Genomic DNA, 27,848 nt, shown 5'->3' with positions numbered 1-27,848 from the left:
AACCGCACAGTGTGCGCATGGCACAGCACTAGCGGGGTGGGAGATTGGCACAGAACAAGCGGAACGACATGTGAGACAATTGAATGTAAGGAGAGAGATGGAGGGAGGCAGAGTTGGAATCATCTTCCTGCTGTTTTTGAGCCTCCTGCTGATGCAGCAGTGTTGAACACTTCCTCTTGGCTTTGACCTGCCTGAGCCGTAGGGCTCAGCCTGGCCCAGTGCTGGCAGAGGTGCCTCTCGCTTGGCTGGGCGGGTGGCACAGTCTCTGCTTCCCCAGCATGTGCTCATCCCTCCTACACATTCAGTACAAGGTGCTCCTGAAAAGGGGAACAAGCAGTTCAGTTTCCCAGTACATCCCTTCCCATTCATTTTCTCCCTCTGTGAACTTACGTGGCTTGCTGGGGGCTGAGGAGCACAGTGGAAGCAGGAGCTGCCCTTTGTAGGGTGTGAAAACCCTGCATGCACAGATACCGATTTCAGCAGTTGGTCACTGAATACTTGCAACCCTTTCCCAGGTCATGAGATACACACTTGCTGGTTTTTATAAGCAGAAGTGCTACTAACGATGGGCTTCATCTAACTGGTATTTTTACACCCCCTGCCCCAGTGCTGCACCACCTGCCTTGCCCTCAGTCAGCCTCCTGGGGGAAAGAAGCGCATGCAGTGCTGTCATTGAGTCAGGTGACTTTGGGTACTGAGGGGGGGAAGCAGCATGAACCAGCTTCATCTGTATTTATGTTACAAATATAACTTCAGTTCTATATATCTTGAGAGTCCCACACCTCCCTTCCTTTCACATAGGGAAAGAAGCTGTACTGAAAAGAGCACAGTATTTGAAGAACGTTTTCCTTTTTTTAATAAAATACTATTGTGTTCATATCTATACAAATAATTATTACAACTATTAAACAAAGTATTACATATAACAATAGAAATCTCAGAGCTCTGAACGAGAACATGGGTTGAGATATTTACACTTGCATACAACACATTTGTAAAAAGATGTCAAAATAAACAGACCAAGATCTTATTTACAATTGCAAGACGATGTTCCTGCTCTTTCGTTATATTCTTCTACTGCAGATTTCCTTTTTCCATTACAAAATAATAAGGGCTTTCCACTGGGGCTGTAACCAAGTAATTTACAGCTGTATAAAACAGGAGCACAGCAGATAATTCTGGGCTGAATATAAATAATTTATATTGTGGAGGGCAACAGCATCTCTGAATAATCTCCTGTGGCAAAATCCATCTTTGCTTTCCTTCTCACAGTGAGCAGGCAGGAACGTGGGTACAGCCCATTGCTGTCTTGTTTTGCATTTGTGATTGCTGAAACAGCAAAGCACATTGCAGTCTTGGAACCTGCTTGTAAAAATGCAGTTGGGTGAGAAAGTAGGAAATGCCTTTTTTTTTAATACAAAAATTAGCCACTAAGGTAAGGGCCAGCAACTTTGCAGAACAATACGCTATTCTTCAGAAATTATCTTAGAACTAAAGAATGGCTTTTGTGTAACCACGTGAGGATTGGTAGCAAAGAGAAGATGGTTTTTTATCATCACAACCAAACATTTCTGGAAGTCTTTCACCATTCACAGAATAATTCGCTATCAGTACGATGTGCGGAGGTAAAGCGTGGGTAGTTTAACTCTCAGCTGTACCGTAAGGACAGCAGAGGCAGCACAAGGTTGACAGTGCCATCCTGTGCACATGTATGCTCTGCCATGGAGCTGCCAGCACTGCTGGATTGGGGCAGAAGGGAAAAGGAGCAGAAGAAAATGCAGACTGGCTGATGAAAATGGATGGAGCTGCTTACATCACTCTATCCAAAAGCAAATACAGAAAAAAACCCAACAACACAAATTGGATCAATTTGGTATGAATAGATTCAATTCTACTCTTTCCTTCCAAGTCAAGGTGGGATTATGACTAAAGCGACAAGCATGACAGTTGTGTGGGGAATAGGGCAAGACCACAGCTCTCAATGCACCTGGCTATGTTTGGCCATCCAGAAGCAGAGGGCAGCGCAGTGCTCTGTGAGAGCCAGGGCTGCGTGGGTACCTCTGAGTACGGTAGACAGAGAAGAGATGAGAAGCAACGAAATGACCCTTGTTACTAGAAACGCCTTTTGCGGTTGCCCTGCCAAGTGCTGTGTTTTCTGCACCGAAACCAGTCACTAACCACAGTGGCAGTGCAGCTTTAAAGTGCGTTGGATATCTGTGCAAAATGTCAGAGGCCCTGCACTAGCGCTGTGTGTTCTGTTCAGAGGAGCTCCTCTGCCGGCAGCGGGGGCTGACAAATGCATCCCAGTACAGCTCAAACCATTTCTGGGAACTGCGCTTTGATGAGCCCCTCGCTCCCAGTGAAAACCAACAAAAATGCTTGTACACGACCAGTTTAGTGCCTGCTGTCAACTCAATCTGATTCTGCTCGTATTCTCCTACATTTCTTAAGGGATTAGTTGATTTATTTAATTACATTAAAATACATGCAATTCATCCCTAAGCCCATTTGCTATTGTTTGTTGAAAGCATTTAGGGCAAGCTGGAGGCCACAGCTACCCAATGCTCATCGACTGCAGCAGTCCCACCTCAGAGGTAGTTCTGAACCACTCCCTTTTGCTGCTTCTTTTCCTAAATGAAGCAGCATGGACCATTCTTCCTCTCTTCAAACAAGAAACAAATTCTTCAGAAAGATATCATGAAACCATTATTGAAGAGAAAATTCCACTCTCAGGATAATAAATTGCAATTAAATCCACAAAATCTTTTCCAAATATATGTTTAAAAACAAGAGACCTTTAAATTGACAAGGAATTCTTGTTGGAATTATAGAATTTTGCTGAAGAAAATGTGGTTTTACTTGAAGAATGAAGAGGCAGGGGTAATTAATTTACAGTGAAGAGGAAAATGAAAGCAATTCCGTAATTAAAAACCAACAGAAAGTACTTAACATCTCACTTCTTCTCTTTTAATGCAAAATACCATTCCATCAGCTGTTCATGAGCACTAACACATGAGAAACAAATCTGTGGTAAAAGCACAGTCACCCCAAACCGGGGCACCTGGCCAGGCGCAGCAAAGACCATCCTGAACTGCAAACTACGCCACGAGACTACATACTAGAGCCACTTTTTCTTTTAATTAATTGATTTAAATGCCAGTCAGCAATGGGAATAATAGAATTTGGGAATAAGTAATAGAATTTGGACAAATGCCTTCACATGAATCTCTTGCAGCTAGGTCTTCCTACGTCTCCTTTTATCCTAAACGAATGCCATCGAGAGCACTTAGCATCATTTATGGCATATAGAAAGACTCACACTGGGCTGCGGTTGAACTTCAACAGAAATTGCCCTATTCCACGGGGGAAAAGGAGTGCTCTCCATCCTAGTCTTGGTAGTTTCCATAAAAAGTCCTGAGAGGCACAGTGATTACATAGGAAGCACCACACCCCATAAAAACAATGCAAGGTGCAATCCTTTGGAGGAGAATGAAGGTCACACAGTAATGAATTTTGAGCCATACACCACAAAACTGTGCAGTTCCTGCAAAATCACACAGTCTTTACAACACTAAAATGACTGTATGGCAACTGCCTGCACTACAGGTATCCTATGAGTACAGTTGCTTTTTGGTCATCTTTGTAAACAGAAATGGGGAACATAAAACTTAACTGCCTGATGAAAAATTGATTTACAACATAAAAAATAAATACAAAAAGCCAACACTGCCAACACGTTCTGTTGCGAATACTCAGGATTGCATTTGCCTTCATACAACACCAGTGAAATTTATAGCAAAACCAATCTCAAGGAACAAATATACCCATGCAAGCTTACAGGCTCCCTGCAGCTTTGACAGACATTCCAAAGTGGTGGAGCCTTCCCAGCAGAGGAAACCAATGTGAGTATCAAATGAAGAGTAAGAACAGCTCTTCTACATTCCTATGTACAGAAGACCACATAGCACACCATCCAACTGCTGATTCAGTCCTCCTGACATAATCATCCGTAACCCCTGGAGCCATTCAGCATTATGGAACTCTTTGCGCTCCTTTACAGCACCCCATTTGGGATCTGCAGCATCAAGGAGATCAACGTAGCCCAAGAGTCTGACCAGACAAAACTCAGAGCCACAGTTTGCTCAGTCAGAGTCAAGGACTGGTGGTCGTTGCTAATGCAACAGCAATCGCTGCTGTTTGGAGGCAAGAGCAGAAAAGGAAGCTTGCTTTGAAGTGAAATAAATATTCCATCAAATATTTGCACTGAACACAGAAAAACTGAAGCACCACTTAGATTTAGTGTCCTAAAGATATGCCCCATCTGAATTAAATGATGATAACCCATTTGAAACAGAACCATTTTACTCAGCTTTGCAGGAAAACATCTGACCCCAGCTTACAAGAATGGAGACATTACCAGCTTACTACAGACAGCCCAATTCTGTTTTATGCTAAAGCTTCTTTACTTTCCTGAAGCAGTATAAAAGGACTTGGCAAAAACGGGGCCTAGGCAGTCCAGCTATGAAAAAACTTCTAGCTACCTCTTTGGGGTTCCTATTCTTCAAGATGAAGGAGCATCTTCCTTTCTGCCCTTTGGGAAAACAGAATAAAATAATTAGTCAAAAAAAACCCCAGGGAACCTGCCCCTGCCCCATCTCACACGAGCAGGGACACTGGGAATGAAGCTGTCAGAGGTCCCAGGAGCACTAGTGTGACACAGGGATGCGCAATACCAAAGTGTTTGGAGCTTACACCCCCCTGCAGCTGTGTCAGCTGGGTGCAGGAGGACTGCTTACAAGAAAACTGTGTTATTTGGAGAACATAATCTGGAACGGTATTTCCAAGAACTTAAATTAAAAGACATATTTCTGCCTAAAAAATCACACCACAGAGCTATTAAATAAATAAAACGTACCAATTTCTTCCCTTTCCTTTAAAAGAAATGGGATCAAAATCTGTGAAAGCATACTGGAGTCTCAGCCAGCACACACACTCGCTCTGTCCCTCACACACACAAATGTCCCCCTTCCTTGTGATGCTCACATCACATCTTCCTGGCACGCAGCTTTTCAATCTTGACACATTCACATTCTCCCTTCACCCATGACCACATGGGTTTAGACAAAAGGTGCATTCAAGTGCAAAGTACTGATATTATATTAGGCCCCAATGCTGCCAGCAACAGTAAGGAGACACCGTGCCCACGATCCCCATGGATTCTGTGGGATGCCTTGGGCTCAGTGCTGCTCCCATGTGCTGACCATTACAACAGGGGGCTGTCACTCACAGAAACCAGAAAGCTGGTGGCTGAGCACGGGCCAAAGAAAAGGAGAGGGGGAAAAAAAAAAAGAAGACATAAAGAAGGTGCTAAACAAGGTACAAAACCACCCTGAGGTAACTTGCAGCATATGAGCAATGAAATGGCAACAAACAGGACTGCTGTCCCCATGGTACCCCAGTAGGAGTACTAAGTTACATTAAAATGTTGGCCAAGTTCAGCTGCAACAGATACTATCGTTAAACAAGATTCAAACAAAATTCTTCTCTGAAACAGAAAGTCATGCATTAAAGAAATCTCAATTTTCTAAAACTGTATTTTTAATTTCTGGCCAAGGAAACACATGGCATTTTTTGCCAGGTCAAGTCAGCCTTAAGTCAAGTGGATGCAACAAGCTTCAAACAGACAAAAACTGCACAACAAATGCCTTTATCAATTAACGCCAGATTAGCAGAGACTTGTCTTGTTAGGAGGCTCCTGAAAATATTTTGCAAAGGAAAAAGAAAAACCTAAGCCACTTCAAGTTTGCTTTTAGCTTCAGTTAAACACATTGTAAATAAAATGAAACCTGTAGCACTTGGTTTCCTGTCTCCTGTTTGGATATTCTCACCTCTTTCTTTACATCCAAGTACCACAGAGAGTGGCTATCAGACATCAAGCTTGATTGTTGTAAAATCAACAATCAGTATTTGCACAGCTCTAAAAGTTGCATTCTTACCGTTTACTTGCAAGTAAGCATTGCTATAGGCACTGGTGCTTTAAAGTTAGTAAGGTGGATAGAAAGTGTGTATATAAATACAGAAGGTACCCATATACATACATTTAGGCAAATAAACAGTGATGCTATGACTGGTCTCTTCAGGGATGCCAGTGAGATCCACTTTCTTTTCCTTAAATATATAAACAACTCATCAGACTAGAAGTCGGTCTGTCAGTCTTCATACAGCTGAGCTGCAGTCATGACCTAGAATATGGCTTATATTGTGGGCAGGTCGGTTTGAGGGCTGCTTGGAAGAATCGGAAGCAGATGTGTTTGCAATGGAAAGCAAAGGAGACATTGCTGAACCATCTGGAGGAAGAGCTGTGGCTATTTCTGGAAACAAAGACGTCAAGTTAAAATTGGATAAGTGTGACGTATTGGTCATGTGCATTGGTGGCATATCTGGAAGCAAAGGAAAACTTGGCTGAGCAAAACCAACGGGCCGGGGAGGTGACAAGATAGATCCAAATCGATTGTTCAAACCTCCACTACTCGGCTTCTCTGTGCTCGGATTAGGAAACATTTGGTTGGGAAAGTAAGGGATAGAAATGTCATTGGAAAGAGTGGGGTGGGCAGGAGAGTAAGGCGGGTAGAAGGATGGCAGCGTATTTTGGGGATCGACGGGGATTAGGGCTGGTGTTCGAGTGGCACTAGGCTGAGTAACTGGGGGAATGAAGGACGCGTTGGCATTTATGGGTGGATTCATGCCACCCTCTGGGATAAAAGGGAATCCAAAGTTCTGAGAAAGTGTATGTTGGTCAGAGGCTGCATTGTCGTTGGACACTTGAGGGCCATCAGACATGAAGCGGACAATGCTTCCTCTCTTTTCTATAGTAGACTGCTGGCGCCCAAGGATCATACTGCTGCTGGTAGACAGGGGCAGGTGGGGAAGACTAGGGTCAAAGACATTCCCGTGTCTTTGATTTCCAGATCGATTCCTTTCAGGCTGCCGTATTTTAGAGCCATTGTTATCTTGTAGAGGATGCCTCGAGCGCTGAGTAACTGAAGAATTTGGCTGACGAACAGAAGGCTGCCCTTGTTCACCATTTCCATGAGAAACTGCAGGGTGAGGGTGAGTTGGCCTCACAACCCCATGCATGTTGCTGGAGACAGGTGTATTCATGTGGCTCTTTGTTCCATGACTGTCTGTCATCCTCATGGGATTGGACTTCTGTACGGAAATGTTTGGGCTTGTATTTCGACCCTGAATGTCTCCCGAGGAAGATGAAGTTGAGAAGGGAATAGTTAAAGAGCTGTTCCTGGTGTTAATTGTACCGATAGACATGTCACAGCTTTCCCTATTCTGACCATCGCCATCTCTCCGGATGTGGACGCTCTCCCGGGCTGGCGGACAGCTGTACTCAATCGTGGAGGATGCACCACACTGCGTATTCCTCGCATGTTCTGGGATTGATCGTTGGCTTCCACTGACTTGATCTCCAAGGTTAGGGGCAAGCAAACTCTGCATAAAACTTTGGTGGCATGTATTTTCATTTTCCCTTGATGGAAGGGAATTTCCTGTTGGAATACCTTGTACTGGCTGGTAAGGCAATCTCTTCTGTCTTTCTATGGACGGCCCAGTATTCTGACCAATTCGAAAAGCTTGCGACTGCATGCCCCTGAGGGATGACACGGAATTACCAATCTCACTGTTTCTTGAGGCCTGCACATCAAAATTGCCTGCAGGTTGTTGGTTGGGTCCCGCTGGCTTAAATGTCTGGCAATCAGAAAGCCGTTGCACATCTGAGCCAACCGTATGATCAATGGATATACGGCCCTGCATATTGTGAATGACCAGCCCTTTGTTTCTAGAAGCATCAATATAGCTTCTCATTTCAAGCTGGTCAGAAACTCTAGGGCCTTGAAGAGAGATTCCTATTCTCTGCTCTGAATTAGAGGGTGTCTTCCCAATGAGCGCCTCAGCAGAGTAGCTGGAAACTCTGTTTCTCTCCTGCCTATGAGGGGTGCAGGTCATGTCAGAGGGCCTGGTTACAATACTTGCCTGGGATACCATTTGTGGCTCCAAGCCCCTGGAGGTCATCAGCCTCTGCATGGGATTGTGCCCTGATACGTGTTCAGAAGCTGAACCTTGCTGCCTGCTGCTAACATCTTGCTGCTGTTGATGCATAATATCCTGATTTATATGGCTCTGAGGGTGGCTATGATGGTTTCTGCTTGTTGCAGGATTTTCACAGTTCTTCTCAGGCTGGGAAGCTCCAAAGTGCTGCTGCATCTGCTGCTGCATTTGCTGGTGGTGAGGATGAGGCTGACCACCTTTCTGCCGTGTTTGATCACTTCCATGGTGTTTCTGCTGTAAAGAAAGTTGTGGGGCTTGGGTCCCTTGGATGAGATTTCGTTTCTTTTGCATTTGCACCTCCTGTTGTATTGTTCGCTGCTGGTGGACACCATGGGGTTGAGAGTGGACTGAGTTTTCCCCATGAGTGACATGGTGCTGCAGCTGATACAAGTGGTGCCTTTCTCTTAATTGTCCAGCCTGCTGCTGCTTTAAGTAGGGATGATTATTGTGAAGGTGAGATATGCCTTGAGCAGGAACATGCTGAATTGGCTGCAAATGCTGCCCGGCTGGGCCTTGCTGCTCTGAAATGGATGGCTGAGAGTTGCACTGAACTTCAGTTTGCCTCAAAGCTGGAGTTACAAAGTTGCTGTTTGATGGGAATAGCCTACTGAGGCCATCTGCGTGCCCCTGATTGCTCAAGGATGCCACTGAATTTGATGAATTAGAAGGCATCTGACCGACCAGCATCTGTGTTTGATCAGCAATATTCTCTGGTGTTCGATTCATCAGTGCCATCCCTTCAAGCCTCAGAGGTGCTGTCTGACACTGCTTTTGCCTCTTTGCAGTAGAAAGCAGAAGGTCATCCTGAACAGCCCGCTTGGCAGAGTCTTTGCGACCTTCATGATTTTGCTGCTTTAAGTGTGATTCCTGCAGCTGAGGAGCTTGCATGGAGTTTGCCCTAATAGCATTCAGTTGTTCCTGAGCATACTCACTCATCATAGCAGGTCTTGGAGACGGGTTGACATAAGAACTAGATGGAAGAGAGAGTCCCACAGTTGCAGGAATGCTTGCTGGCTCTGAAGGCTGGGATAAACTTGAGCAACTCACGAGGGGATGGACAATGCGACTCTGGTGTATCAGGTTATTCACACTCAAACTGGTTATGCTCTGTGACTGGGAAGCTGAAATCTGCAAAGAGTTGGAGGTTTCCACACCTCCTACAGAACAGCTTGGTTTTTCAACTTGTCTATCAACATTTGTTTGTACTGTATCCTGAGCACTGAATTTGTTTGATGCTGTTTCTAATGGCCCTGCATTGCTTTCTTTCACTGGTAGAGGTTTAAAAGTCTGCTGCTCTCTCTCCAGAGTTGCAACCTCAGTTGACTTAGATATGGTTTCCCTCAAGTTAACTTGCATTCCTCCTCCACTTTTCTCAAGGCTTTCCTGGTCAAAAATAGCTCTTGCTGCAAGAGCAACTATGTCAGGTTGTTCTGAAAACGTGCAGCTGTTGCATGTACTGGTTGACGTGTTGCTAGTAACATCTTCTCTGGTGGTATCTGGTAACATCGATGCCACAGAGAAGCCTCGACTGCTGCCAGAGCTGGTTGACATTGGGGAGTCTGCCTGCCTGCTGGCGATGAGGGCAGCACTAACTACTTCCTGATCAGAAACGCAGGTGTGATGCTGGGAGAGAACATCACTTTCTGTGTTCATTAACAAGAGTTCCTGCTTCTCAGGCAAATCAACGTTTGAATCCACTGATTTAGAGTTTTCCATGGGAAAATTAGAATGCTCCCCTTGAACAGCAAAAGAAGAGCTTTTTTCCACAACTGTTCTTTCTTTTGTGAGATCAGACAGCATTTTGGTCAGACCTTGCCCTTCCAACAAGTCCACATCTTGCATCACAACTGAAGAACCCTGCGGAACGTTGCAGGATTCTGAAGTTGTTCCTGCAGTGGAAGTCTGACCTACCGTGCTGCTCTGCACTGCTGATGCCCCAGCAACCTGAGAACTTGTCCCATGTCCTTCAGTTTGAGAGGATGTTAAGGTGGCAGGGGGCTCACAGCAGGTGGAAGACTCCGATGATGCTGAGCTGGTCAGCGGGTTGCTTTGAGACTGAGGCACTGGCAGGAGAGGAGCAGCATCCCTGGCAGTTGGTGGGACCAGTGCCAACCGTTCGGACACCGCGAGCTGCAATGGTGAGGGGGCTGGCAGCTCTGATGAAGTTGTCTCTGGTACAGGGCAGGATCCCACTGCTTGCTCTGAGCACTCAGCTTCTTTGGAAGGAGAAATACTTGTACCGCTCGTCTGCAACGTGCCTAAAGCTTGTGACACTGCTGGAATGTTTTCAGGCAACCCTTCACCCTTAGAATGCTTTGCCACAGCTTCTACAGAAGCACTGTCTGCTTTCCCTGCATCTTTACAAGGAATTGCTGGACAGGAAACTTTAATGTTGGCTGCTAGGTGTTTTTTTGTACTCTGCTTTTTGTTTGTCCTTTTTGATTTTGTATTAGACAGAAAACCAGCAGCAGCTTTTTTGGGGGAAACATTTGTTGAAGTAGATGCACTAGTTAATACTGAACCCTCCAGAGGCACTGAGGGGGGTGCTGAAGCTGGCAATGACACACAGTTAACTGTGGTGATCTGGTTATGGACAGTTGTGGGATTGGTAGGGTGGCTTAGAGACAAGTGTAAGCAGCTTTGTCCAGCCATTTGTGATATGCTCTGATTGAGGTTAGCTAAAGCACCAAATGTATTGAGAGCAACATTGGTATTTGGATCTTCGCTGGTGGTGGGTTGTATAATTTGCATAGGGGCTTGATTTGAAGCTCCAGATGAAGACATCACAGGCTGCAATGCAAAAAGCTGCCCATTTAATGAGATTGTTTGGGGATGCTGTTGATTTGACATTGTAACTGAAAATGTTTGCGTAGAGCTAGAAGATGGCAAAGATGATGGCCTTGGTAATATATGGACAAGGTGTTTCCCTCCAAAAGTCTGTGGAAGATGGGCATTTTGTACAGAGTTGCTGGAGTTTGCAACTGCCACAGGCCCATTCACAGGAACTCTGACAGAAGCAGAAGGCTGGGCAGAGAGGAGAGGAAGAGGATTCTGACTGGCAGCTTGAATAATTACAATTTGTTGACTGACATTTTGGCTAGGAACTTCTGCTCTCACAATTGGAGGACACGGAGCTGTGTTTGGAGGCTGGAGAATGATGACATTCTGGTTCGCTGGTGCTCCTGTCACAGCTGATGCAACTGGCTGAGCCATTTGAATTACCTGCATAGTTGAATTTAATGGAAGGATACTTCCTGCAGCCTGAGTTTTAACCTGTGGTTGGCTGATTAATGGCTGCATAGGTAGGGATGGGCATGAGGGCAAGGTAACTACGATCTGTTCAGCTGCCTGCCCATCTATAGGCAGAGTATTCAAACTAATGCTTGTAGTCAAAGGCCTGCTGTGAGCAGGAGATACAGTACTAGCCCCATTCACTGGCTCACTTAGCAGCGCAGTCATTATACTGGATGGTGTTTGGCTTAGTGGCTGCACAGTATTTCCTGCTAGCTGCAAAGTTGTCCATGTGGTCTGTGTGTTTCCAGCTGAAGGCATCCGTGTAAGGCTACTCATATTTTTCAAGTCTGAAGGGACAACACCTGTAGAGCCTGAAAAAGACCAGCAGTTCTCTAGGGGACTGGCAGGCAGAGTACTTATTACCGTTACAGCCTTCATTCCTTCTGCTGCAGAAGTCACGGGCGTGCCAGCACTGCTTATTAAGTCCATACTTTTGAGAACATTTACAGAGGAAAAACTGTCTGCAGCAGACAGTCTTACAGATGGCACAACAGCTGTGCCAGTAGTTGAAATTACAGAGCTTTCCTGAAATTCGTTTCTAGAATTAGGTGTTTTTGAGCTGGTTGCATTCATGTGTTGAACTTTCTCGGCTTCCATGGAGGCACTGGAAGGAAGACTGATTCCCTGCAGGAGTGTTTTCTTTGTTGATTTTGAGCCACCTTCATCACCTTTACTTTTGGGGAGACTTTGACCATTCTGCAGTGCATTATCTGAAGAACACTGTAGGCCCTGTTCTGTTCTGGATTGAGAAGTGTTCTGTGAGCTAGCAGTAGCAAGCACACCTTGCTCATTCTCTAGGATGGAAAGTTCAAGAGCATTCCCTGATGGAACCACCTGAGCAGGTGCCAGTGGAGAAACTGTACTCTGAGACCGTGGCTTATTTTCTGCAGGGTAAATACCAGAAATTGTCACAGGAGTCACTAGGTTGCAAGTTCTCTGGACTGGCACAACGTTGGCTGTTTGCTTTTGTAAATTATGACCAACATTAAATGTTATTCCCTGGACAGATGCTCCCTGGTTATTTCCATTGGGTTGACTCCCATTTGAATAGACGATAATGTTCTTTTGAACTTGATCACTAGGAATAACAACTGAGACCTTTGCATTTTTGAGATTCCCCTTCCAGTGGATTGTAGGATCATCATACAGACAAATATCATTGGCTTTCAGTAGTTCGATGTATCTCCCATTTTCCTTTTGGAGTTCATCCAGTTGTTTCCGCAGTTTTTTTATCTCTTCAGCTACAAAACAGTCAGAGCAATTCATGACATCAGCATCAGTGCAAACAATGCTACCAAGTGGTTTGGAGAATAAGTTCTATGTAATGTTGAAATAGATTATTATATGTATGCTTTCTTCAATAACATAACATAATAGCATAAAGGAAGCCTATCCTGATAAGCCTTTCTACTGAGCAGGAAGGTAATGAACCCCACAAACTACTCCACTCCCAATATTCAGATACGTCTAATTAATTAGTTAAAAACATATACAATAAATCATGCAAAACTAGATACTAATCAATTTGTTTAATTAATGAATGAAAAGCAAACATCTTAATTGATACTGATGAAATTGATAACCTTGTGGCTTTCCAGTTTCATTGCATATAAAAACGACATGCAAAACTAAATGGAATGCATCTATGTAGAGCCACAAAATCTTGCACTGGAATTGGAGAGAGCTCACCTAATGAGGAAAATCACCTAGGATTTTCAAACCCAATCACATCAACAACATGAACTGCTTAATTGCATTCCATTCTTTGTGGAGAAATAAAGATCACAAACTGTAACATTAGCTCTGAGATGATTTCTGTCATATCTCCACCACTGCATTTGTATGCCTCTGTTAAAGAAGAATTTATACAAGGCATTATATTTTTATGAGGTAGGTTATTACTTTCGAAGTGTTTGAAAAGAAGAAAAAAAACAACTCTGTGCACAAAGAAAGATTCATCTTTTCCATGAAGAAAATTTAACCCTGAATTTTATCAGAATTTTTTCTGCACATGATAGTAGAAAAAAATCATGATGGAATCTACTAGACCATCTTGCATTAACTGTGAGATCTTTCATTATATTACATCACAAGAGGATCGCTTCATATCTCATAGCTAGAACATGCACTTGGGCTTTTTCTTTGTTTTTTTTTTCTGATGTCGTTCTAAGCAGATATGGGGGTTTTTTGTATGCATATGTCTCGGGATTCCTTAAGTCTGTTGATGCAGCGAATCCCTGGCTTTGTTCTTAGTACTAACAAACACACAGTAGAAAGGAGTGACAGGAATTCCAGAGCTTCCAGTGGAATCTGTACTTACCCTGTTCATTGTTCCCTCCATTTAACAGAAGCTCATCGTTCTGCCTTTTCATTTCTGTTATGTACTTAAAGGCCTGATCCAGGATCATGTTCTTGCTCTTTAAAGGAAAAACAAACATATGAAATTAGAAAGAAATCTCATCATTATTGGATTTATCAATGATCGATCTTGCACTCAGTCCAAGAGTCTTCACTTTAAAAATGTGCTAAACAGAGTGCTTTTCTGAACATTTTTTGTTGTTTTGTCTTTTCACCTCACACGAGGACACTGTCTTCCCTTACTGTTAATATTTGAGTTTCAGAATTGCTTTTGTTTCATCATGCCAAAGATTACAGAAATAAACACGCATGCATGTTTAATGAGAACTTTGGAAAGTTGTGAATGGACAAGCAGACATCAGCAAGATGACTAGATGTCTATAGGCAAATGAATCTGCTCAGAACCACTGCACATTCGAATGGAGAAGAAAGTCAGTGAGTCGCATGTACAACTCGTACTGTTCATTCCTTCAGCAGTTATATACAACACCTTCAGAGACAAAGCTCAAAAATCTGTGCAAATATATTAGTATGGCTTTGTATTTCTAAAAAGGAATTCTGTTACAAATACTTTTCAAAATCCTACTAACAACTAGTAAAATTTCAAGCACATTAATTCAGACACTTTTGTCTTCTTTGTGAGACAAGTAGCAAAATAAGTATTTGTACTTCTACAGACAAGGAAACGCATAGACATTTTACAGGATGCACATCTGAGTGAACACTTACCTGTTTAAGTGCTGGAGAGCAGGGAATGAGTTCTCCAATTCTGTTTATCCCAGCATTAATCTTTTTCTTTCGATGTCTCTCCACTGAGCAAAAATAACATGCACTATGTCATCTAGATGGACAAGACAACTACTACCAATGTAAGGGCTCATAAACACATTATTTCCTGAGTTCCAGGAACCATGAATAATATGGTAGAATAAAAAAATCTCCTCTAAAGTAAACCTCAGTTACTGAATTAATGCTCAGTGAAATTAACAGCTGTAACATAAGAAGCAATAACTTTAAAAGGTGAGGATTTTCAGGATGCCTGTATGAAAAAGCAGAGCTAACATTTCAAAATTCAGGTTTTCATAATGCTTTCTGGTTCTAGCTATATGGGCTAGAAAAAACTCCAAAGCATTCTCTTCAGTCTCCATTTGGATGAGAACTAAGGCACATGGAGATCAGTAAGTCCAGCAAGGGAACGATGCATACATCTCTTTTAAAGCATACCCCCAAGGTATCCTCTCTGCTCTGGGGACTATGTAATTTGCCAAGCCCAAGGCACAGGCAGTGTGTGAACATCTTTCAACTCCTCCCCAGGTCTAGCATGACTACAACAAAAGGTCACACTCATTTACAGCAAATGAAGAACAGAATCCTTAAAGAAATAAAAACTAAGCAAAGCAGTTATTCTGAACTAAAGCTGCATTTCATATTGTTATTTATAGGCAAGGCAGAGGTTTGTGTACAGCTTTTAAAGAAATTCTGCAGCCTACCTATCTTCTAAAACAATGTAACAGCTCTGAAGAGCCCGTAACTTTTATATAACTTCATCCAATTAAGTCACACAGAGGTTTAAAAATGAATAAACAGATGCCAGTTTCACCAACATTCTTAGTGGTCAGCCATACAAGAGCAGCTGTACAAACATTAAAATACATTATCCTTGGGATTTAATTTTAAAATATCTTACTGTTACTAATACATGCAGATACCACAGTGGTTGTGAAGCACTATTCTGTTGTTTTGATAGTATCTGCCACTCTACTCAGTTTGCCCAGACATTAATGACTAAGCAAGCTCAAGGGCTGGAGGGAGCTGGTCCTGCATCTTGCAGAGTTCAGCCCAGTAGAGGAAGACTTTCAAAGCTATCAGCAAGTAAAATAGGAACCGAGAATTAGAATGAGTTTGGCCATCTTAAAATTAACTTGTTCAGATTATTTCCCAATACTTCCTAGTCTTTAGGAAATTGGCCACATCCTGGACATGTGGAAACTACTTAGTGTTCTTTCCAGTTGGGGTTGTAAAGACCACATATTTGTGCAGTTCAATGAAGGAAGAACTAGATTCAATAGTTTAGCATTTTGTACCTATGTAGATAAACAAGGCTAAAACTTGTTTATCTTGTCAGACTCTTCTGAAGCCTGACAGTTCTGCTGCTATCAAATGATGCTGAAACTAGAATTCGACAGAGAGAAAAGGCTGCATACTGCACAAAGGATCTAAGTCCCATAACATACAGATGATACACAGAATTGCTGGAGGATGCCTAAGGGACTAATTTGTGCGCAGGTATTCTAAGCAGGACCACAGAGAGATGTTTGGCAGGATGTTGTTGTTGTTTTTTAATGTTATAAATTCTTATAGAGGGACCTTCTCCAGGCAAAATAAGTTATTGAATAATCTGTGCTTATTTATAGAAAAAACAACAAAAATAATGTTCCTACCTGCATTATGCGTCTCTCGATTTTTCTTTCTATTAATAATAAAGGGAAAAGAGTGACATAAAACAGAAGGAAAAAAACTGCACACAAACAATTTTCTCTTATTTTATTATTTCAGTTACAGTTAAAAGTACTAAATATTACACTCCACTCTGAACAAGAACATAGCAGAAGTAATACTCACAAGGACTGGTATTAAACTGTCATTAAATAGTTTCTAACAAAAAAATCATCAGTGTTCAGACTTGAATTAATTTCAACATAACAAGATATACCATAATAATCCACTTAGTTATTGTTACATATTTATTGGACAGAGCTGGATTTTGATGATTTTGTTCAGCGAAAACTATTACACTATCCAATGCTAAATACTGTAAGCCAAAAACTGATTTTGACCAACAGGATAGCCAACAATTTGTTTTAAATATTGCTTTTACATTCACAGAATCAATGAAAAAGGAGAAAGTATTACAATGCAAATTGATTTTTTCAGATCTGTTACCTTCAAACATCAGCCTTCTGGTATCAAACATGCTTCCTCTGTTAGAAATCAGAATTATCTTTCCTCTGCAACTGTTCCACTGCACTGCCTCAAAATTCTGTCTAGGTATAATTTGGGGGTGCAAGGGTTCTCTTTGTTTTCATGTGTTCCTCTGGGATTCCTGGACCAACGGCAATCAGATGAGAATCAATGTGCAGTGCCTCAAACTGCTTTTGCTGGAAGTCAATAAATCCTAAATACATACTTTATATAATCAAGTGTCCTGTAGACATGCAGTAAGCCAAATATTTTCAAGAAATACAGTAAAGCAAAGCACATTTTTTTCTCAAAAAAAGATTTTCCATTAAAAAAAAATAGATAAATATTTCAAAAGACTTCTGCCCAGCAGTGCCCTCTCGGTCTAGTTGTTTGTCTACAATATGCAAAGAAACATAGTACTTTCTGCTCTCCACTCACTATTAAGTGCAGTCCAGATGTAACAAGGAACGTGAAGTGAGAATATAAGATAAATGTGGATGACATGAGTGACTACTACTGGACACATACCCTTTATACTTTTGAGTTTACATACATTTATTTCTGGTAACTCACCAACAACAGTATGCATCTAGATTAACTCAGACAGTGATTACAAGACAGCGCTGCTGCCTGCGCATCTGCTCTGCAACTATTCTAGAAGTGAAGAATCTTCTGTTTACTGAAAGTTTGCACCACCAGAACTGCAATGCATGTGGAAAATCATGTACAAACAATCTCAGTTTACAGTAAACTACAGTTTTCCCACTTATCTCAAAGATAATCACCTGTGATTCTTATTGTACATCATATCCTGTGTGGCCAGCTAGCATAAGATGGATGCTGTAACTAAGGACTGAAGGACTGCCCTACCAAATCAGGTATTAGATCAATAAATTACTACAAAGAAACAAAAACTTGTAAAAATTGTGACGAACCCTAAGCCACTTAATGATAAACTTTGGTTATAGCATTGCTATTCAACCTCAGGATGTATATTGAAATCCAGAGATTTGAGAAGATATAGATTCCATTGTAATTTGTGAAAGACATCTAAACCACTCCATCAAAATGAGTTCAGTTTTCCCTCAGTATTTGCAAGGAGTTGCTGCAATAAATACAGGCTGCACTCTAACCTAAGCAGTGGTGCAGTCATACGCATCAGAGCAGTCTGTGTGATAAAGAATCTCTTTTGCCTCAGTGGTCAAGGTAGATATAGCATGGATAGAGGAAGAGAGAAGGGGAGGTTTACAGCCACAGTTCCCAGACTTTTGGGTCAATCCTCGTCAACCCTCAGAACTTCTTCTTAATAACCTTATTACTAAATTCATAACTACAAATTTGGTCATTGCAGTACGACCACAGACTACAGAACTGCAAAAAACATTTTTCACAGAAACTCACCGATGTTGCTTCTTAGTAGGTGTCTCATTCTCTGTCATCTCTGGCATGGTTTCAGAGAAGAGAACCTGAAGAAAATTATGGAAAGAATTAACAACTGCACTCTTCTGGATTCTTTGCACATGACATTTATCACATTACTTTGCCTTTGACCACAAGGACAGGGCCTTACTATTAGTGGACAAAATGCTAGTCTGAAAGAAAACTCCTTAAGATGAATTTGGCATTAAGAAGGAGGCATTCTTTATTGCAGCGCTGGGGGCACAAGGGATAATCTCACCTAGCAGGGACACTCAGCGCAAGAAGTCTGCAGTTTACATACACTTTAAAGTTGCATAAGCACTACTGATTCATTGCTACAAATTATTTGGTACAAACTGATTGGATTAAGGCCACTTGGCGTGTTTGGTTTGTCTATACATTTGCCTGGCAAATCTAGTGGCTATGTTTAGTTGTTATTCTTCTTCCCTATGTATGTGTTGCCTCAGTTCCTTGTGGCTTACCACCACGATGACTTCAGTAAATTTTCAAAATATTGTAAAAGACTTGGCAAGACACATTACAAAGTATACTGCAAAACACTGCAAGATATATAAAAATATACCTTGTAACGTATTGGTACAATCATTTCATTACTACAATGTGTGCAGAAGTCCATCAACTTTCTGTAGATAGGCTGGTCACGTGAGCATTAAAAATAAAGTACACCCGTATGGATGCCTTGTGAACCTCTGCTGTCTATGAAGAACTGGTTTCCATTTCCTCAGTTTAAAAAAACAATTATAAACTCAACTATTTTAAGGAAGTAAAAAGTAAAAATAGAACACAGTTGTTTTTTGTTTTTTTTAAATGGGAGGAGGTATAGCCAAACTCTCTTTCCCAGTCACCAGATTTCTTCCAAGGGGATGCTGTTCCCTGCCAGATGCCACCACGTTGAGTACCAGCCTCCCTAACTGTCACACATAAACAACAAAGTTTGCATTTCATATGCTTCAGTTCTGCTGGGATTCACAGCCCACTTCCTACAGAAGAAACGGGGTGTAAAAGTGCAATTAGTATTATTTTAATTTTGCTTTACTGTGGGATTACTTCAAGCCTGAAGCTTATTGAAGCTCACACAATTCAAACAATGTTTCAAAGCAGTTCTGTAGGGGTGATAAGAATAAACAAGACTGTACGCAGTAGCTAACTGAACACTTAATTTCAAATTCCAATTTTCTCCTTGAAAAGAGGTGGTTAATGTATTAATTAGTTCGTATATACAACCCTTGAGCACCTATTTTGAAGTTTTAACTTAAGAAAGACGGGGAACTGAAGATTTTTTTCCTATTCTTATTCAGTAAGGACAAAAACCTTTGCATTTTATTTGATAAACCTCAAAACAGAGCAAGTGACGGTAGGGAGGTAGTGTCTGAAAGAGTTCCTGAAAACACAGGCTCTGAAAATTTAAAAAAGCTGCCTAGGTAGAAACTTCTGTGGACTGTTGAATAATGTTTATCCTATCTCTTTTCTTCCTAGCAGCCGTTGCCTCACCAGTGCTTTGACAGTGGCTTGTTTCTCTTTGCTTATTCTATATCAGGTGATACTTCCAGGAGAGATTTATTGTCTGATTTGCTGCAGCAGAAGAAAAGTATTTGCTTTATATATTCAGGGGCAAATACATTTTAAGTTCACTCATGCAATACGTTCACTCGACTCAGCTGAATATCTTCTGCAGAAATAATGTTACAAATTCCTAATTCTTTAGACAGATCAGTGATGCAATTGGCCATTTACGGTTATTTATTCTCAAGCTTTATGTAGTTTATAGCTCTCACAGTGTCAGTTTGAAATACTGATTTTAGTTTAAATGCAGTGTCATCCCCAGAAATTAAATTATTTGTCTTCTGGAGATTTAAGTTTAATGTAATTTAATCAGTGCTATGGTCTTACTAGTTCTTACTAGTTTCACACACTTTTGGTCATGATTTATGGATAAGACCAGTTCCAAGGCATAGGCAACTTCTACACAAATGCTATCTTTTCCTGCAAGACAGAGTCCTCTTCATTCAACTTACTGTTGGGACTCTTTTTTTCCAGCCTTCAATGTATGTTTTACAACAAGGCTAGCTTCAACCAGAGACTTAATTCAAGCTTTTAATCACAAGCAAGCCACCCTTGAGATAAAAATAATCACTGTCATTGCTTTATCCCCCCCTTGAGACACTTCTATTGTCATTTTGCAGTTAGCTAAGAAAATGATTGCAGGAAATGAAACTTGAAACTTTATCTTTGTGATTGTTACCAACATACCAACTCCTCTGCTTATAAAAGTAACCTGTTAAGACTACTGTATAGGAAAATAGTGGGAGAAATGGTCCTACACAGGACAGTGAAAATCCCTTTGGTATTTTTCAGTTTGATTTCTGAGGAATCCAGTGTTTTCTTGCTACTACACTGTGTCTATTCTTCCACCCACTCATGACAACTGGGCACAGTGATGAACCTAAACAAAAACCCTCAAAGACATGACATTCCCAGATGTTTTAAAATTTTTATAACAATATTTCAGGAAGAAGCAGGCTTCTCATGCAAGCGGTGTGCCATCAAATTCAGTTTTGTTTACAATTTTCATAATAATAAAGTCATAGTTGCTCGCAACCGTTTACTAACACACAGGTTCAAAAGAACATTGTTGTAGGGTCATTCCTTAGAAGAACAATCCTGACCAGATTTGCTTAAGAAAATTCTGAAAAAGTTCTTAGTTTCTTTTTCATTATTTGTGCCCTGGCATTGCTGTTCCTTCAGTCCTCCGAGGTTAGTACCTAATTCGCTTAAACCTTAGAGGAGGCACAGAGACAGGAATCTCACTTTACTGAATCAAGCCCCTTACCTGCTGCTGATGTCCTGAAAGCTGCTTCAGGAAAGGCGTCTCTTGACCTCTACACCTAGCTGTGAGCTGCTGCCACCCCCACACACTGTGTGGATGAGCTCGGAACTACGGCCAGACCAAAGTGACACGCAATGCTAGTAAAAGAAGATGCCTACACAAACTGTCTCCTGTGATCTGGGGGAACTGTTACATGGAAGCAGGCATTTGAGGGTAAAGAGCAAAAATTACACTATTGGTATAACCTAAATATCACAGAGACTGGAGGTGTCACCCTAAAGAGGGTCTTCAGGCATTTCAGATCAAAATAAGGGGACCAGAACTCTTACTTGGGAAATCAGAAAAAAAAGATGACCACGGAAATTCTCAGAATACTGTGCTCTTTAGATACTTTGATAGGATTCACAAGTTACCACGTACCAATTTCATAAAGGAACCAAGAAAGAAAGGCATTTCCTTAAGCTGCAAGACAGTGCTCATTTCCATGGTTTTCAGCGCTCAGTGATCCAATGCACACTCCAAAACAGAAGATTAGTTTCAAACTGAAGACATTTAATTATGTCATACTCAACAAAGCTATTCAAGACTCTGCTTTGATGGGTAAGGCAAAGTGGGTGTCAAGTGGCTTGTGGACGACTTCCTTCTGTGACAGTACATCTACCTGCAGTAGATGACAGAAGTGTCCTGTACAGGCTGTGAGCACATTTCTACTCCCATGTAGCAGCATCTAGTGGTGAGCCAACCCTTTCTGGCAGCATGCTGCCCAAAGAACAAGTGATTTCTTCCTGAAAAGGCTGTAACATAAGTCTTCATGGTCTCTGACTCCTGGAACACAGATGATTATTTATAATTGAGGAAGCCTTGCATAGGAAAGCTGTGTACGAAACACCAAAGACTGAATAAATTAGAAGTTACAGAGCCAGCAACAGCTAATCTAATTCTGCTTTATAATACGACTTTACCTCCAAATGAAATCTCTATTCAAAGATCACTACTTTGTCACAGGGCTTGATAATCAATTTAAAATCAAAACAAAAACATTCTGGCTACAGCATCCAGAATGCTATCACTCACTTCATTTTTGGGTTTTAACCTAAGCTTTCATCTGTTGTGCAACCACAAATGATCCTCATGTAGTCTGTTTACGAAACTGCATAAGATCTCAAGGAAGTATCAAGTTAGCCGTAAGAGCGTTCTCTTACAGCTATGCTGGACACGCAGGCACTCTAAAACTAACTAACAAGCAGTGCAAAATGCCCAAGAACAGAAATGCACAGGAGAGTGCATGAAAACTTTTAAAATTCATCTTTTCAGGTAAGTCATTAACTACAAAGGATTATACAAGACAGTTCTTAAATATTTTACAGGTTGAGATTTGAGGAATATGACACAAACTAAGAATTTAACATGTGATCTTAAGACCTATACAGTTGCGCTTCCTGTCTCAACTACAAAGCCCCCTTATAACACGCAGAAGAAATCCATCGTGAAATTTGGTTACAAATAGTGAGTGATCTTTCCGAGTGAAGGTTTTTCCTGATGAATCTTAAGAGCAAAAATAGGCAAGGTACTATGAAACAGCACTCCAGTTTTGTCATATAAGATAATCAAACTTACTCCCTCCCCACTTTAGAAGCGTCATTCCAAGTATCTTGATTTTAAAAGAATTAGTTACTGAAACATTAACTTTCAGAACCCTGCAAAATGGCTGCTGTCTGCAAGCGCTTCCAAAGCACCTGTTGAGGCAGCGTACTGCCGCGTCCTTCAGGAAAGGTCAGCACAGTGTTCCTGAAATGGTGCTTTCACTATTATCAGCCGCAATAAGCTTTAAAAACAAACGCCACCACCCTGAACCTGACAAAAATGTATAAAACCACCACAGGTCTGCAATGTACTTTTCATTGCAGGCTCCTAACAAAAGGCTTTAGTAGATGGAAGAGGGCTATTTCTCTCCTTCACTCTTCAAAGATTTTTTCTAGATAAAGTGGGCCTAATTTCTTCAGTTTCAGAAATAAAGGACTCACCCTGTGACCTGGATGTCTGACAGACAGTTTTGTATGTTGCTGGCAGGGAAAAAACTGCAAACTATTTTGGTTCGATTTAACTGAGGTCGAAATTAAAGATACTTGAGAACAGGTGCCCAGCACAGAACGCTTTCTTAACAATCTCATCTTAAAGAAGAAATTTGAAATCACCATCAATATACGCTAAACATCAGAAAATGGAACTAGATCCAAACCTCTACGCACTAGAAAAAGCACAGAGGGCTACTGTAGAAGTTCAGCACTAGAACTATTGTAGAAGTTCAATTCACTCACAGGCCGAGCTGCAGCCCCCTAACACTGCGAGGGACACTACAACCCAGAGTACGGAGCGCACACATGCTGACTGAACAGAGGCAAACATTATACCAAATGGGAACTTGTTTTTTTAAATAGTTTGGACACTAATGGTAGATGCTGCAATTATAACTAAGGGCAATGATGACAGGACAATGCCTTGTAGGTAAGAAGTGACTACAGCCTTATACTTCATTTTTTTAATGTTATGTATGCTTCTGAGAGTTTATGTTCTGACATCACTTAGAGTATTACGGATGTAGGCAATGCAGAGATATGAAAGACAACTAAGCCTGGTACATTGCAACGTAAAAATGTAGCTTTTCTTAATTATTTTCATCAGAAGCCAGATACTGACAGAGTTAACGAGTTACAATGCAACATGCTAAACTAGTGATCTAAGTTTCCTTAGTTAATATACTGTTCTTACAGCAGTAAGAGGAAAATCTGTAGGGGGGCCCTAACTACTCCAGAATTACGTGATGCCACCTCTCCCCATCTTCACTGGCAGCCTGGAAGTTTCTCTGAATTTAGAACAAGTGAGACTTATGTAGAAGAATCAAGCATTTACACTGTACGTACATAATATCTAAACAGGATCTCTTAAGTATTAAAGATCCTCCAATACTGAAAAAAAATCAAACAAGAAATGATATTTAAGACTAATCTAATTCTAACCTAAGACTTATGTTCAATTTCTCGCTAACTTCACTGATGAGTGAAAGCAGAGCAGAATTCAACTACACCAAAGGGTGAGAGCTGGCATGAATTTAATGTCCCACAAGGCAACCACTTCTTACAGACTACAGATGCAGGCATGCATCCCAGACTGCCAACATTTTTTTCACTTTACACTTCAGTTAACTGAAGAAATACAACTTTTTGTGAGCTCTCCTTTTGCCATAATACCTTTACGTTGACTTAATAGTGTCAGCAGCCTAAAGAACAAGATTTTCAACCATCTTCCACACCAATGACTTCCAGATCACAAGACCAGAGCGTTCCGTGCTTAGTCTTCTGAGGTAGCAGATCCAAACACGGATCTCTCCAGCCTCATTAGGGATGGCCCACACAGAACTGACTTTGGTATGAGAGTACCAGCACGACTGAGGTGTGCTTTTGATCAGAATTGAATCTCCTTCTGGTCAAGTAAACCAACAGAAGAATAAGTGCAGGCAACAGAGTGACAAAGATCATTGTTAAAGGGAAGCACGAAACATTTTTAAGTCTGCTATTTTCTTACCTGCATCACAATAGCATACAGCTTGGTTGATGTAAAGATCACTATCAAGTATGACAGTTGCTGAAGTACCCCATTTATCTCAGGCTGTTAAGGCCACCACACTTCATACAGGAAACAAACTCTGGTTACACAAGATCTGTCCATCCTGCGCACACCACAGAATCACTTTTGTGCTCACTCAGAGCATGACAACAGTTTTACACCTGCAGAGTTGCAACGAAGTACACTTTAGATACACAAAGTGCACATAAAAAGCTGGAATTTCATTTTAACCAGCAAGTTAGGCTACCATTAGATAGGTGTGGCAATGCACATTGTTTCTTAACCAGGGAGTTACGATCTTTACATGTTTTATTGCAGTCAGGAAAAAAGGAATCCTTCTGCTCAATGGTTCAAGCTGAGATGTTCTCACTCAGCTTTCCAGAATCATGTTCTGATCAATGTCCTCCAGAATAGGAAAAGGTGTTCCCAAGGGACTGAACTTGAATACAAGAGTTGCAAATACGACCAAGATCAAGAATACTAGTGCAGGAAACAAGTTACGAAGTGACTACAAGCGAGCAGTCCTTAAAGCTGGAGACCAGCAGAATGCTTCTTCAGAAGCCTGAGAGCTGTAACTCAGTGAATTCTGGAACTATTAGAAACATTAATGTTGTCAGATGCTATGCCTACACACATGCTGTACAACCATTTTCATAAGAACACCTGGTTTGTTCACACAGCCATGCACACATCTCCACTGCCATTCTGATAGTCATGGGCAATGTTCAGTATTATGTTATTTAACAGAATCACAGAATGGCTTGGGTTGGAAGGGACCACAAGGATCACCAAGTTCCAATCCCCCTGCCCCAGACAGGGCCACCAACCTCCACATCTGGTACTAGAGCAGGCTGCCCAGGGCCTCATCCAACCTGGTCTTGAACACCTCCAGGGACGAAACATCCACAGCCTCTGTGGGCAGCCTAGAGAACAGTCTCAGCTGAAAGGTTGTGCTGCAATACTTGCTATCCTTCAAAGTGGCATAGTGAATATATTTACAAGTAAACTATTATATGTATTTACAATTTAAGATGCAAATAGACACACTGAGGAACCCTTTGCCCCAAATGCAACTTCTACCTCCCCACAGGCATGTGTCATTTACAGTTATTTTTAACAGGAGCTCTTTAATTCCTCTCTTTAAAGAAGTAGGAAGCCCTTCTGCGTTCACCCAAGAAGAGGCAAGATGAGAAAGCTGGAGCAACTTGGCCAGTAGTGTCAGCAGAACAACGACTCTGTATTTTTGACACCTTGTTTGCATGTTGTCTTTGGAATTTCAACCTAAAGCTAACGTGCAGCTACTGTCGAGTCCATGATGCACACAGCAGGGACATGCCAGCCGCACACCACAATGCCACATAGGTGACAGTCATTTCAGTCCACCCTTGCTCAGCTCCTAGGTGCACTGACTGCTTGGAAAAACAGGAACTGAAGCAGCAAAGCCACCACCTGGCACCCACAACCTAATTCCCACCTCACGGGTATCAGAATCCTCCATGCTCCACCACCGTTTCTCCCTCCACTCTGTTAAAATCTTCCCTAAGGGACTCATATCCAAACAGTACAGAGTCTATATCTACTCTCTTGCCACTTCATGTGGCTGATGTTATTTTAGACACATCTTAAAACCATGCTTGGAACACAATCATTTTCTAAGTTTAGTTCCCATAAACTGATGAGCACTTCATCCCAAAATGTACTTATGGGTCATTATTATGGCATTAATTGAAAGTCAGAATTAAGCCTCTAACACCTCATAATAACAACAACCACTCATCCATAATTTATTCCTTCCTGTTTGTCTGACTACTGCACACAATTCACATGCACCAAATAGCACTCTGCAGTTTGTTAAAGTGCCACACAATACAATCAGTGTTAACTAAGATTGCCCCAATGAGCTGTACGTGGAGGGGAAAAAAGCTGAAGTCATGCTTCCAAAGCAAGCCCTTACATTACCTGACTCTATCCTGACTTTACACTACCTCACTTTCTCCTCTTTCTTACCAACTGTCCTGCACAAATGGCACTGTGTGCCGTGGCAGCACTCAGCCGTGTTCGTGCACATGTGTGCTGTCCCACGTGCTGTCACAGAGAGCTGCCTTCTAGGTGCCCTACCCTCAGTGAGACCCAAAATCCCGAGCTTCTGTATTAGTGAGGTGCTGGTTTCCATGGAATAAGGGCTTCAAACTCTGTTACTAGCAAATTTAACGGAAATTGGAGAATGAGCTAATGTTACGGGGTGGAGAAGGAATAGATGGAGTGTGTCCACAAGCTTTCTTTCCTTAAGAAAGCAAACTAGAAACACACCCAACAGGAAAATTTTGGTTAACAAGGCAGAAGAAAAGCTGTAAAGCAGGAGGAGGACTTTTGCACCGCATTCTGGAGCCGCCAAACTTCCAGCTCGAGCTCTCCTTCAACAAAAGCACAAACACGATGCACAACACATTCTCTGGACTACACTGCAAAGATATTACAGGTGAGACACATCACAAGTGACAGAAAGTGCCCGCTTTTTGCTGTCTCCGAAGTTACAACTTCTTGAGCACCGTGTGACGGCTCACCGCCTCGGACCTCCACGACTTCCCAGCAACAACCCCTATTTCCTCAGTGCCGTTACCCGTACGTTTCTCCCTCCCCGGGCGGCCGCGGCCCGCTCCCGTCTCACCCCCTCCCCACCCCGCAGCACGGCCGCCCCGGTCAGACAAAGGGGCTGCGGTCGCCCCCTACGTCCCGGGGAGCCCCGGAGGCGGTGGGTGGCGGGAGGCCGACGGGACGCACCTGGCCCGGCCGGGCGCGGATCCCGAGTGGGTTCACAGCCCCGCTGTCGCCATGGCGACGGGCCCAAGCGCGGCGCGCGCCCTCGGCCAACCGCCGCCTCCCTCACGGGCAACGGTCGGCGAAGGGGGAGGGGCGGCCACCGGCAGCACCCTCAGCCCCCACCCTCTACCCTCCGCCCCTTCCCGAGCGCCGGTCCCCCCTCCGCGGCCCACACTCACGGGAGGACTGGGCGGGCTGGGCGGCGGCGCCCCCACGGCGGGGACCATCCTCCGGGCGGGCGCCCAGTGCCAGCGCGCCGCCGCTGCCTCCGCTCCGCTGCCCTCCCGCGCAGCCTACCCTGCTATTAGCACGCGCGGCTCGCGGCAGCCAATCGAGTGGCGTGGGTTCAGTCCTGCGGGCCAATCAACGAGCGTGGGTCGCGGAAGGCGTCCCTCGACGCGAGCGGGCG

The 27,848-nt window shown here is 42.5% G+C and overlaps 1 protein-coding gene across 4 annotated transcripts; it reads right to left on the bottom strand.

Moving 5' to 3' along the window:
- Window positions 833-27,784, bottom strand: USF3 (upstream transcription factor family member 3). Of its 4 annotated transcripts, none has more exons than XM_021397089.1 (7): window positions 27,619-27,686; window positions 18,130-18,194; window positions 16,711-16,870; window positions 16,209-16,237; window positions 14,497-14,579; window positions 13,730-13,826; window positions 833-12,650 (listed from the first exon to the last, which is right to left on the bottom strand). In XM_021397089.1, exons 6-7 carry the CDS (start codon window positions 13,815-13,817, stop codon window positions 6,217-6,219), a joined length of 6,522 nt encoding a protein of 2,173 aa, XP_021252764.1. In that variant the 5' UTR covers window positions 13,818-13,826; window positions 14,497-14,579; window positions 16,209-16,237; window positions 16,711-16,870; window positions 18,130-18,194; window positions 27,619-27,686; the 3' UTR covers window positions 833-6,216. The 4 variants fall into 4 exon arrangements, with proteins under 4 accessions (XP_021252764.1, XP_021252770.1, XP_021252751.1 ...); XM_021397095.1 differs by lacking the exon at window positions 27,619-27,686 and adding an exon at window positions 27,401-27,419; XM_021397076.1 differs by lacking the exon at window positions 16,711-16,870 and having other exon boundaries at window positions 27,619-27,784.

Source organism: Numida meleagris, chromosome 1 (genome assembly GCF_002078875.1).
Source record: "Numida meleagris isolate 19003 breed g44 Domestic line chromosome 1, NumMel1.0, whole genome shotgun sequence".
Lineage (NCBI taxonomy): Eukaryota > Metazoa > Chordata > Aves > Galliformes > Numididae > Numida > Numida meleagris.
The sequence above is the reverse complement of the archived record's forward strand: the minus strand, read 5'-3'. Positions and strand labels throughout refer to the sequence as shown.